The sequence below is a fragment of the Nestor notabilis genome, unplaced genomic scaffold (genome assembly GCF_000696875.1).
Source record: "Nestor notabilis isolate BGI_N333 unplaced genomic scaffold, ASM69687v1 scaffold3952, whole genome shotgun sequence".
Taxonomy (NCBI): Eukaryota; Metazoa; Chordata; class Aves; order Psittaciformes; family Psittacidae; genus Nestor; species Nestor notabilis.
In genome coordinates this window covers 4,432-17,455 of record NW_009916906.1, presented here as the reverse complement: position 1 = coordinate 17,455, position 13,024 = coordinate 4,432, and the positions used below count along the sequence as shown (strand labels likewise).

Here is a 13,024-nt window from a genome sequence, read left to right as displayed (position 1 = left end):
GCAGGAATGGGGCAGATACCAACATTCAGAGGTTGTATCTGATAATCCTGTAGTTCACCAGCTCCCTTTAAAACTAACTGTATTTTAGATACAAGAGAAAACATTAGATACAGGGTGTATTCCTTGGCAGAAAAAGCCCTCAGCCTGCATCAACATCAGCTCCTGCAGTCACTTAGGGATTTGTCAAAGGCAACGAGGGAAGTCAGCATCGCTTCCTCTCTACCAAAACCAGTGCCCACTCTCCTCTCCTCACCTTCCTCTTTTGCCCCATGACTACTATTAATTAAACCAGCCTTATTTCCCCTTCCTTTTGCACAGTCAGCGAATCCCTGCCCATCTCCTACCTCTGCTTCTTGCTTTGGAAAAGCGCTGTGCAAGGAGAACTGAAATTAGAGAGGCAGGAGAACACCGTGGCTGCAGAGGGTTATTATTCCAGATTGCCTGGCTCATTTATGATAATCCCTTCATTCCATCTGCAGCCCACACGCTGGTGCAGCAACCCCCTTTTCTAGTTCCAAGAAATTATGCATTCATTATGGAGGAAATTAACACCTCAAAGCAAACTATAATTAGGAATTCTTCAATTCGGTTTACGCTTTTTCAATTAGGCCCTCTATAATTTTAATCACGGGAGCATTAACATGTTTCCAGATTTTATATACCTGTAGTATAATTAAATCCTGAAATGCCTTAGTCTGCAACAACAAAGCAGAGCTTACTCATCTTCCCTTTTATTGCATTTTGGGGTTATTATATGCATTGAGGGGCATGTGCTATTGCAAAGACTGCCTGCCACATGCAAAGAGCTCAACCTCTGAACTCATCATCCTCACTCCTAGCAGAGACTGCTGGCTGGATAAAAAGCTCATGCACTGCTTCTGAGGGGTGGACATTTGCCAGGCACTTGTGCCCACACTCATCCCATCTCATCTAAAGTACTTTAAGGAGCTGCTTCAATTACGTAAATGATCCTTGGTGGTCCGAGAAAGAGCCAAGCTCCTTCCTGATCTACTCCAAACCCGAGTAGCATGGTCAGGCTCAGTTTATCCCACTGAACAGTCTGATCCAAGGGCTCTCACAGGCAAAGGGAGGCTTGGCATAAACCTCCAGAAATGCAGTGTTTCTCATTTTTGAAATCTTTTACATGGTTTGCTTTGATCCTTTCGTTCTGCAGTAACAGGTAAGGGGCATGTTGGCTCTGGGAGCTGTAAAGCAAAGAAATGTCTTGGGAAAAGAAACCTTCAAACTGGCAACCATGGGTATTTTCTGCTGTTCCCTCATCGTGCTGGTTGACAGCTTGATGTAAGAAAATGGCCATCAATTCGTAATTCTCATCTTAAAGTTCAGACTTCATTAACCTTTTGATTGCTGGAATTTAATCTGACAGTTTACACGGTCAGCATAAAAGATTTATGCAAAACCATTCACTCCCCCATTCTCAGTAACCTCAGGTCTTCAAAAACTAAAAAGCATTAGCAAAAGCTTTACTGCCAAGCTAATAAAATGCTGCTTGACACAGAAGAATTGGAGCTATGTGTAATTTGATTGTTAAAATATTATTATTAAAATATATGCAAATTTTATGTCTTTCCTCTCCCATTTCTGTCTCCTGCCAAAGCTCTCTGTGGAAAGACACAGCAGGTCATCCAAGCTCAGACAATGGCTGTTTCTGATGGCTGATAAATCCCAGACTGGTTTGGGTTGTACGGGACCTTAAAGCTCATGCAGTCCCAACCCCCTACCACGGGCAGGGACACCTTCCACTAGAGCAGGTTGCTCCAAGCCCCTGTGTCCAACCTGGCCTTGAACACTGCCAGGGATGGGGCAGCCACAGCTTCTCTGGGCACCCTGTGCCAGCGCCTCAGCACCCTCACAGGGAAGAGCTTCTGCCTCAGAGCTCATCTCAGTCTCCCCTCTGGCAGGTTCAAGCCATTCCCCTTATCCTATCCCTACAGGTCCTTGTCCAAAGCCCCTCTCCAGGTTTCCTGGAGCCCCTTTAGGCACTGGAGCTGCTCTAAGGTGTCCCCTTCAGGAGCCTTCTCTTCTCCAGCTGCCCCAGCCCAGCTCTCTCAGCCTGGCTCCAGAGCAGAGCTGCTCCAGCCCTCGCAGCAGCTCCGGGGCCTCCTCTGGCCTTGCTCCAACAGTTCCATGTCCCTGTTGTACTGGGGGCCCCAGATAAATGGGCAAAGGCAGTTTTATCACCTTTTAAGGGGCAGTATTCTCTGATAACAACATGCTGATCCAGTAAGAAAATGCATTTCCTGTACCAGAGGAGACAATTGACCCTCAATGTCCCTTACCCTCACTTCTTAGGGCCAACATCTATCTTTTTGGGGGGAACTAAAAAAACCCCTTAAAACAGCCATTCAACTAATCATGCCATACTACATAAATGACTAAATATTCCTTCCTGATAATTATGGTTGTCACTGTGCATCCTAATGCATCCCTGTATATCTCCATCGTGATTCTCTCAATGCACTTCTAAGATTCTAAGTAACTCTGCGTATGGCTTAAGCCATCATGTGTGATGTAAACCCACCACTCAAGGACTCAGCTGCTGGAAGTCCATGCTGAGGCTTGCAGTGCCCTGGGTTTGGACACACTGAGGAGGTCAAGCCTGCAAATGCTTACTGTGCAACTCTGTTCCTTTTTTGTCTAATAAACTCCATGCTGAGCCACACAGCTGCCTTATTCCAGGCCTTCCACTCACATTCTTATTTTCACTCTCTCACATTCACACGTAGTTCAGAAAAAGCAGGCCTGGTTTATCTTTAAGAGGAAAGAAATTCATTTACCTTCATACTCTTGCCTGAATGAGCAGCAGAATGCCATGCAGGAGAAACCCAGCTTGAATGATATCAAAACAACATCCCCGAGGTCTATTGTATGAGAAGTTAATTAATACAGATAATTAGGCTTATAATATCAGAAGCTTAGATTGATAATCTCGTTCCTTATTAGACACTACAAAATTAAAAGATCTAATGCGATGACTGTTTGACCTGTATTCAGTCAACCAACTCACGTGATGCCTACAACTGAGAAAGCAGGCCAGGATTTTGTTTTCCAGGTATTTATAACATGCCCATCAAGGCAAGTGAACCTGCAGGATTACCATGGGCAGGATAATTGTTATGCTTCCCATCACTTTCAACATTAGAACCTATTTTATCGTTTCCCTGCTCCCCAACTCCAGCCTTTATTTCCAAACACAAGGTGCAGTGCGTGGCAGTTTCAAGAACAAGAAATTGCCACCTTTTCTTGGCATTAATGAATTAATTATCGACATAAATGCCCGAGGCAAGCTCATGTGATGCCTCTAAGAAGTTGCAAAGCAGCGAGCTGAACAGCATTGCTCTCTGTATAGCTATGGAGAGCCGTGCACCAAAGCCGCCCTCTGTTAAACCAAGTACTCCAGCAGATTTTACAAGTTTATTACTGCTTCTCTTATTCTTCCTCCACCACAGAAGCAAGGTCACTAGGCTGCAAACCACTCCTTCAGGAGGATGGGGAGAACTGCTGTGCATTAAATACAAAACCAAAGTAAGGATGCGAGTGAGAGGGATGTAGGGTAAGCTCGGTATGAACAGATGATGTCTAAAATCACAGAAAAAGAAAGAATTACCTAGAGATAACTCTTTCTGGAGATAACAAGCATTATGTGAAGTCACAGTTGTTGCCTATGGCTCCAGAGATTCTCAGTTTCTACTTTGCTGCAGACTGAAATGGAAGACAAGTTTTATCTAGTTGAAGTCTCAGTACTCCAACATAATGTGGAAGTGATACCACTCGCCTTTGTCACAGGAAATTCTCATTTCTTACAACATGTAGGACTGCAGAAATATACAGATACATCATATAGGATTGTTTGCTTGGAGAACAGCTTGAATATAAAACCAGAAAAAACCACACTGTTCTTAGGTCTCTGTTAAAAAATACTACAGCTGTTTCCTCTTAATCCCTTTAGCATCAAATAAACCACAAATATTTCCTTTATTTCATACTTGGGAGCCCAAGAATCAGATGATAATACCCAAAAGTAACATGGAGCTTGGTCCATATAAACTAATTTCTCCTCCTGGCTGGCTATGGATATGAAAATACCTGTTTCACCTTTGCTCAGCACATCTAAATGTATCTAAAATATTTAAACTCCCATTCTCCTATTCAGATTTATTCATTCCCTTTAAGATGTACATTAATAAACCTTCCCATCCTTCCTCACCAAAGTGAATACAGGTATCTGACCATCGCACATATACAGCATACATGACTGTTACCTGAATATATTTCTCCAGAATCACATGCTCAACCTACATTGCATATATATATATTTTACATATACATATATATTATATATATCCCCAAATAAATATACATAAAGGCAAGTGGAGGGATTGAATATCTTTGTCCTGATAATACTGTTCTTTGTCACAGTACAGGGCTCAGGTGTCTAAAGGCTGTACCTGTGTGCTGGCAGACACACAAAGAACAGCACAGATTATTTACTGTTACACCTCAGAGAGCTGCAGGAAGATAAGGGAGATGAAATCCATCCTTTTCCAACATACAAGTTCTCCATTGTCTGAACCCCCCACAAAAGAATTGCAGACTCTTCTCTAATGTCCTCCTACAGTGTCCTCCTGCTCAAAAATTGACAAGGCTCAAAAATCACCCCTAAGGGGAGCATTTATTTAAACTCTGAAATCCTCAAAACTAATATGTGCTCTGGGAATTTGATTTTCTCCATAATAGTAGTATAGGTAGATTGAAGAACCAACTGCATGTTAACAAACCAGCTGGACTTTCAAATATCCAACATACAAAAACCAGCCCAGTGGACATGCCATGTAGATAAAATCCCTCACAGCGGTATTTTCAAGCTGTGAATGGGATATAAATTCTCAAATAGAGGTCTAAAGATGTCATATGCGAATAATCTATGAAGGACTGACTCAGCCCTCATGACAATAACGGAGTCAAAAGGCAGAATTATCCTCAAAATCACATTGGAGATTTTGAGAAAAGAGTTGAGGAGTAAAGATTGAGAACACTTACATTCTTCTTTCCTCTTCTGAATCTATTATAGATGAATGTCAGTCTTCAGCAAATCAATCACAGCACCATTCACAAGTTTTAGATTGATACAAGAACACCTAAAAGTTATTTTTTAAAGGGCAATGTGGAGTCAAGCTCTGCAGGTAATACTATGGAAAATAAAGGCAGGAATGGAATGCCTGTGCCACAAGGGAGAATATTTATGCTTGCTGAGGCATCATTCTTTTGGCAATAGGACAAAATAGTTCAAAGAATATCTAAGTGTATATTATTCCTATTAGTTTATATGAAAGCATCTTCACTGTTATCTATAGATCATTAACAATGCTGAGATCATGATGATTAGTTTTCTAAAGAACCTCATTTAAGTTATTTATCATGAGCTCTGGGGAACATCAGAAATGTCTTAATGTTGAAAGTGACTTTGCATTTGGTGTGCCTGCATTTCAGATGAATGGGAGGACAATGAATCTTGTTTTAAATATTCTCCACTATTACTCTACAAATGATCTTGCAGCCCCTGCTCCATCTGTATGCTGCTCAGACCACAGCACAGCGAAACACCACCAGACAAAGTCACAGAACTATCTTCTGTATGGACACTGGCTTATAGTCACACCCCACACGTACTCCAAGTCACCATCCCCTGCATGTCAGATAAAATATGAAGAATAATTACTGTAGAGTGTTATTATTTTCATCTTCACAGTTTGGAAGGATTATAATAAAAACCTGGAGCACTGCAGAGCAGAAATTGTCAGTTGATGAGATGAAGGGTTGACCTATTTCTGCAGAGCGGAAGATCTCAATATTGAAGGTTTTATAAGAAGGTGTGAGGAAAATCCATTTCAGACTGATGTCAAGTAGCTTTGCAGATCCCTCTCAGGAAAGGGATCTAGGAAAGCGTGGTCATGTCTACAAGGGAGGCCACAGGAAGGGGCATCCTACCAGGATGCTGCATCATACAGGAGCCCCTCCAATGACCTCAGCACCCCCTCACTTCTCTGCCAGGACGCTTCCCAGTCTTTTGTCTTCAGTCTGTGTCTGCACTAATGCCTTTGGTAACTGAGCAGAGGTTGGCATTCAACTAAGAATCACAGAACCAACCAGGCTGGAAAAGACCTTTAAGATCACCAAGTGCAGCAGTGCCATGGCCACCACTAACCCATGTCACTGAGGGCCTCACCTATATGGTTTGTGAACGTTTCCAGGGATGATGACTCCACCACTGCCCTGGGCAGCCTGTAAGAGGGGCTCCAAGTCACTGAAGTTTGCATCAGGATTTTAAAGCATTCTGAAAATCAATTTTATCATACCTAATAGAGATGAATGGAAAATTCTACACTTATGAAGAGGAAATAAATCATACACAAGCAAAAGGTAGCACAACTAACCTGACAACGACAAAGAGGATATATTGGATCTCAGCTTGAATACAAAAAACACAGGAGGATAAAACACCTCGTTCTTGTGTGTTACAAGTGTCACAAGCACTTCACAGTATGCTATCCTAATCTGCTGGGTGCTGCTGAGGCCACTGAGGGAATGTTACCAGCTTTTGGCTGTGGTATTTGGAGAGAATCCACACAAATTGGAGTGTGCTCAGAACAGGCGGAGAGAATGGGGAAGAGGTCAAGAGAATCTAAGGTTGAAGTAACCAGATTTGTTGAGGCCAGACTTAAAGCAGTCTGTGTAGTTATACAGGGAAAGGTATTCACACATTCTGAGGCTGTCACAGTTAATAATAAAAAGCTAATATTCGCCCTAAGACCTTCTCCTCTTTGCCCCCCCTTTGTCTATTCTGGTTTTCATATACATGTCTATAAGTCAATTAAATGGGCTTATAATAGGAAATAATCTTATCGCTTTGATATGGCATGTAAACACTCTCTGCAAACCTGTGTAGAACACGCTACAATGCAATTAAAGAAATAAGAGTGAACATTTCTAAAAATCTCTACCAAATATTTTATAACAGATGCATTTTCTGGGAAAGACATTACTCACTGAATGCAGCTAAAGGGTGGTAAATTGACTTGGAGAAAAATCACAAGACTTTCCAATAAAAAGACAAAATAGCAACACTTTTAACACAGCAGGTGGTAAAACGAGATATAGGAATGTTCCCCCATATAAAGAAATAAAACAGAGCTCGTGTGATTTTACTGCTCTTTTCCAGCAGAAAAACATCTCTAAAGGACTTGGAAAATAGGCTCCTAAATTCGCTTATATGGAGTACCAGAGATTGCAATGGAAAGTTTAAAATATATTATTCAGAACCAGTCAAAAGGAATGGTGCTAAGTGTGAAAGAGCAGAGTTTTTGCTTGAAACTATCAATGCAGTTTGATGGAGAGCTGTGACAGTGGGCCACCAGCTCATAGTTTCATTAGACCAGGTAGTTCACGTCTGAGCAATTTGCTCCTGAATACTTCGTGAGACAACTTTCAAAAGAACAAAGAACCTCTCAGTGGGGTGTAGGAACCTAAGTCACTTGGGAAGAAAGGACTGTGGGCTTAAGATACCACCCATAGGAAAAAATTCAAGTCTCCTGTGAAAACTGGAGGTAAAAGCCTGAAGAGCCTCCAGGGAGGCGATGGTTGCTGGATCCCGCTGGAAAGCAGTCACTTTTATCGTAAGTGATTCAAATTCCTGCTCTCAGTGAGAAGATTGACAGGATGAATGACCAACTGGCACTTCTGCCGCTGACAGATAAGGCAGTGCCAGCTCAGAGGGTTCATCTGTGCTGATGCTTTCCACTATGTACAAAATCGCCTAGATGGAAGAGCAATGAAAGACACTTCTGTGAGTTGTGTTCCTGCAGTCGGTGATCTGAGGTTGAGTGCCTCACTGCAGCATCTCATCAGGAAGAACAGGACCCAGCTCAGAGACAGCCAGAAATGTTTTCTGGAAGGTCCTCACTCTATTCCACAGGTGCCTGTGCAGCTTCTTACCCCTAAATCCTCTCCTCTGCCAGTGGAAGCTGCTTGCCTACAAGCAGCAAAGCCTCACTATACCCGAGTTCATCTTTTGTGGACGAGATTACTAATTCCTTCCACAACCAAACCCGCAACAACAGCTGGATTATAACATGAGGAGTGTGGTCAGACCCAGAATCTGGACAAAAGCATCCACAAGCATTAAAGATACTGCTGGCATTCCTATGATAGGCCTGAAGCCTCCTCCACCTTTTCATGGTGATGCTGAATTCCCAGCAGCACAGCACAGAGCTGCACATACCAATGTACTCCAGTGCTGCAAAGGCATCTGAAGTGATGCTGAAAGGGTAATAACCCCGTGCAAGGCTATCAGCATCCTTCCTGGAGGTTAACAGCAGGAGGCAAGCAGGCTGAGGCATTGATAAAAGGAGCCTGTGAAAAGCAGAATCAACAGCGGAGTTGGCCTTTGAGCCAGCATTCGCTTTTTGCAGCTACATTATCAGGCGAGAATGAGAGAGGCGTGAGCGAAGCCTGGGGAGGAAGGAGAGGGGAGAACTGTGAAAGGTGAAGGGGAAAGACCTACCTGACAGGAGCTCCCCGGGACTGAGCAGGCTTCAGCATGACGGTGATGGTCGTGTCAGTCTCATTCAGGGGCGAGTCTGTGTCGTATTCTGGCATCGATGGTGCTGCAGCAGAAGAGCAACATATTAGCTATACCCCAGCTACTGCCTTGGGTAGTGATGGCAACGTGATAGTAACAGTTCTAGGAGAGTGTTTAACATTTCTCAAATGAAACATCAAAATGCTTCCCAACGTTATGCCCAAAATTGTCAAAATTGTTTAAATATTTGTACACTCTTCCTATTAAAATTAAACAGGAATCACACACATGAATCTTCCAGATGGCTTTGAAAATCCTGTCTGGAATTTTTAAGATTTAATAATACTTTGAGATGGGATCATTCCTTTGATTTTAAAGGGGAAGAAATAAACTGCCTGGACATTATTAAAGACCACTTAGGATGAGGGAATCAATGGCAGAGCTAAGAACAGCACTCAGGAAACCTGGCCCTTGCTCACTATTCAGGTCATTGGATTAGCCCCCCCCCAACTCAGAGTTTTTAACACAGGGAGTTAAACTGTGTCTCCTTCATTAGCTGGAGAGTCTGTTATGAAGCACAAAAGATTAAAAGAGAGAAGCCCGAATTAGCCGGGTTATTTTAGCACTCCAACCCATGACATTTTACCCCAGCACTTTAGTGATGTTGAATCACCAGGCAGAATTCCAACGGCATGCTCAGTGTTCCCCAAAGCAACAGAGCAACCCACTGAATATTCACACTTAGCCAAAGTCTAGTTTCTACTTCTGCTTTGTTATCTTCTATTAGGATCATTTCACGAAAGTAGGATAGCTTCCCTTTGGAAACATTATTATATCCCTTCTTCTTTCCCTCACAGCAGACATCTGTTTGGGGCAATTTTGACTGTGGAAGAACTGAAGAAATCACGAGATCAGAGCAGCACCAAATTTATTCCAAAGATGCAAGTTTTGTTGAAATAGCTTTGAAGTACCGAGCAAACAGAGGAATTCACACAGCTAGTTCATCTGTAACTCACAAGGGCAAGCTGCATTGCGGGGAGCCCATCTTTAATCCTCTCACAGAGCTTTCCACTGTAATCCTGTTTATAATCAGGATTTTTATCTAAATGCCTCAAAACTGTCAAGAATGGTGGTTGCTATTATCAGCTCAGCCACTGACTTCCCTGTCAATAAGCTGGCAATGAGTTCAGCATGAACGCCAGTTCCTTAATGAGGATTTCTCTGAACAAGGTACTTGGCACAAAGGGGAAGCGGTGTGCATCACTTAAAGAAGATGCATGTTACCAATGGTCTTCTTTACCAGAGATCACTGTAGCTGCTGGAGATGCCACCATAAGAACTGCTCAGCACCTGCTCTGGCCAGAGCGGATGGTGCTACAACCGATGCAATACTACAGACAGGTTGCAAAGCCAGTTTGGGCACCAGAAACAGGCTGGGCTTTACCTTTGCAGGCTCCATCATCCTCCTCTGAAGCAGCTTCTTCTAGTCTAACTGCAGCACTGCACTGGACCACTCAATTGTTTCTGATATGTCAGCTAGCTTGGGTGGTTCCTTCTGACCTCTTTAGTTATACTCTGCATAAAAGAGTCCACCTGCTGCAGAGCATTTACAGTCTTACTTTCAGACACATACAATTAAAAAGTAAATGCACAAACATAGGTCTTGGCAGCCTTGACTACCTAAAGGTATTGGCCATAATTGTGCAACATCGAGCATAAGAGAGCTGGAGCAGCTTTGCTCTGGAGCCAGGCTGAGAGAGCTGGGCTGGGGCAGCTGGAGAAGAGAAGGCTCCTCAAGGGGACACCTTAGAGCAGCTCCAGTGCCTAAAGGGGCTCCAGGAAACCTGGAGAGGGGCTTTGGACAAGGGCCTGGAGGGACAGGACAAGGGGAATGGCTTGAACCTGCCAGAGGGGAGATTGAGATGAGCTCTTGGGCAGAAGCTCTTCCCTGTGAGGGTGCTGAGGCGCTGGCACAGGGTGCCCGGAGAAGCTGTGGCTGCCCCATCCCTGGCAGTGTTCAAGGCCAGGTTGGACAGAGGGGCTTGGAGCAACCTGCTCTAGTGGAAGGTGTCCCTGCCCGTGGCAGGGGCTTGGGACTGGATGAGCTTTAAGGTCCCTTCCAACCCAAACCAGTCCGTGAGTCTATAATTGAGCGATCAGAGTCTGTATTAGTCACAAGACACTGAAGTAAGAGCAGTTTTCTTGTGTACTCAACACGGAGCAGTTGTGTAGTACCTCTATAGAACCAGTTGGCAGCGATCTCTCTAAATTATCAAGCACTGCTCATCAGTTTAATGCCTGTTCTGCAGGATCGCAGTCCTGCCAAAGGAGAAATCCTCATGAGTTCTGCCATTTAACTGGGATTAGGACATAAACAAACGTGTCCACCCACATAAACACATACACTCACACATTGCTACAGCACAGATGTCTTTTCATTTTAGAATATATGCAGTCTTCCAAGGACATCCCAGTCAATGCAAAACTCACTCCTTCTCCCTACTAGCCTTGGACTGCCTCTTGGAGCAAGTTTAACATATAGGACTGACCATGGGCTTTTGCACTGAATGTTCAGTGTTCAGATCCTGCTGATGGCCAGTGCATGGAATGGATTCATTTTACTGCCTTACCATTTACACTGTCACTTACTGCTAACAACTGATTTTTATTAATCGGTTTAGAGATAGGGCAATGGGAAATACAGACTGTTGTGCACTCTTTTCTATGGCACTCAGCCATAATTTCAAGCATTACAATTGTCCTGAACGTTCATGTCCCAAACATTCTTTTTTGGCTTTACTGAAATAACAGTTACGGTATTAAGGAAAAAGGACTGTTTAAAACTCTGTTAGAGAACCTGTCTTAGTGTTAGCAATTAAATGCTAAAATTCAAGTTTACATATGTCTGGCCAATATGATTTCTAGCCTTTATCCATCTTTTTTTTTTTTTTTTGACAGTCAGCCTAAGTTTCCTTTATTTTTCCTAGATACACATGTGCCTTCTTTTTGCAATGCCTCCTGATTTTAATCCCTCTCATACACTTGCCTGCCTACCTCAAGGCTCTCCTCTGCCCTTGCTCAGAAAGGAAACATAAACCCAGTTTTCCTCTTTTATTTTTAGGCTCCTTGCACTATTAATTCAATTACTTCATTGCATCCATTCCAGTGCATTCTGAAAAGAAAAGCCACATTATTGAAGGAGCTTCCTCAGCCACACAGATAATACCAACAATTATTATAGGGAACATTCATTTGTAGAACTAATGAAGGTTCTCATTTAAAATGCTCCATAAAGATATTTGTAGATATTGAAGATATCCTCAAATTAACCACTGCATTTGCAACACAAACAAACACAGAGGCTGGATTGTGGCTGGTTTAAAGATCTGCCCTATGAAACTAGTAGAGGCACTAGGCTGAAGATCTTGTTATTGGGCTGCAGGACTAAAGAACAAAGCCCTAGAAAGTTCTTTTTATTTCTTCTCCAAAGCAGTACCTGAAATCTTAGTTGCAATCCGTGTTGTGATGGGTGGCCCAAAGCCCTTGACTGTGCTGGCTTTGATGGTGAATGAATATGTAGTCCCTGGGTATAATCCCACAAAGAGGTGATGTGTTTCATTCCTTAGCTTGAAGACTTTCCCTCTTTGGCTGGACAGGTCAGCACTGGGATCCAGAGACCCAACGGCCTTGTATGTGATCTGCAAATGAAGAACAAGGAAGGTCAGGAGATAAGGAGCTTGCTGCAGCTGGTCTTTCTTTGCTCCCCTATTTTGCCATCTCTGGAGACCAGACACTGAAAATACAAGGATAGATGTAACTTCCATTGCTCCAGTGAGTGGTTCTGTATTTGGATGCTGCCAAACAAACATTATGATTTTTCCAAGGCTTTACTTAGAGAAAAACTAATTTCTTCTCTCCACTAAAACCTCAGCATGAGCTGATGTGCAACAAAAATGCACAGAACTGCTTTTGGTTCCAAAGCTCAGAACTTCTGCAGTCAACCCAGAGCACAGAGCACAACGGGCAGAACTTCCATGAGAATTCCCCATACACCCCCACCCCAGCAAGTGAAAACATTGATGAAACATGGATACATTTTCCATCAAGTTTTTTAATTTCCTCTCATAAATGGTCTTCTCCTGAGACTGCTGAGAGCAATGGGAATGACAACAAAGTCTGGGGAAGCCTGTTCCTTTGCAAGAGAGAATACACTGAAATTAAACGCTATGTTTAAATGAAATAAATATCATCAAGTTTTTGGACCAAAGCCCTTCTCTTCTTCTCTGATTTGCAAGTCAGCTTCTGATAGCATCTCCCTCCCTGTGCTGAGCCTCAGGTTGCAGGTTTACACGTGGCACCGTGCCTGGTTTTTGCCTGAGAGAACAAGTCAGCAGGTTGCAGGCCTGGAGAGCTGCTCACGAAAAC

At 43.1% G+C, this 13,024-nt stretch overlaps 1 protein-coding gene across 1 annotated transcript in view; it reads right to left on the bottom strand.

Annotated features, from left to right (window-relative positions):
- LOC104413735 (receptor-type tyrosine-protein phosphatase T-like) overlaps window positions 1–12,423 on the bottom strand; it is a 115,323-nt gene extending 102,900 nt beyond the window's left edge. The window contains exons 1-2 of the mRNA XM_010024811.1: window positions 12,096–12,423; window positions 8,582–8,684 (exon numbers count right to left, since the gene is read on the bottom strand). Coding sequence (XP_010023113.1) covers window positions 8,582–8,684; window positions 12,096–12,423 — 431 coding nt within the window. The remainder of the gene's footprint in view (window positions 1–8,581; window positions 8,685–12,095) is intronic.
- Window positions 12,424–13,024: the final 601 nt, after the last annotated feature.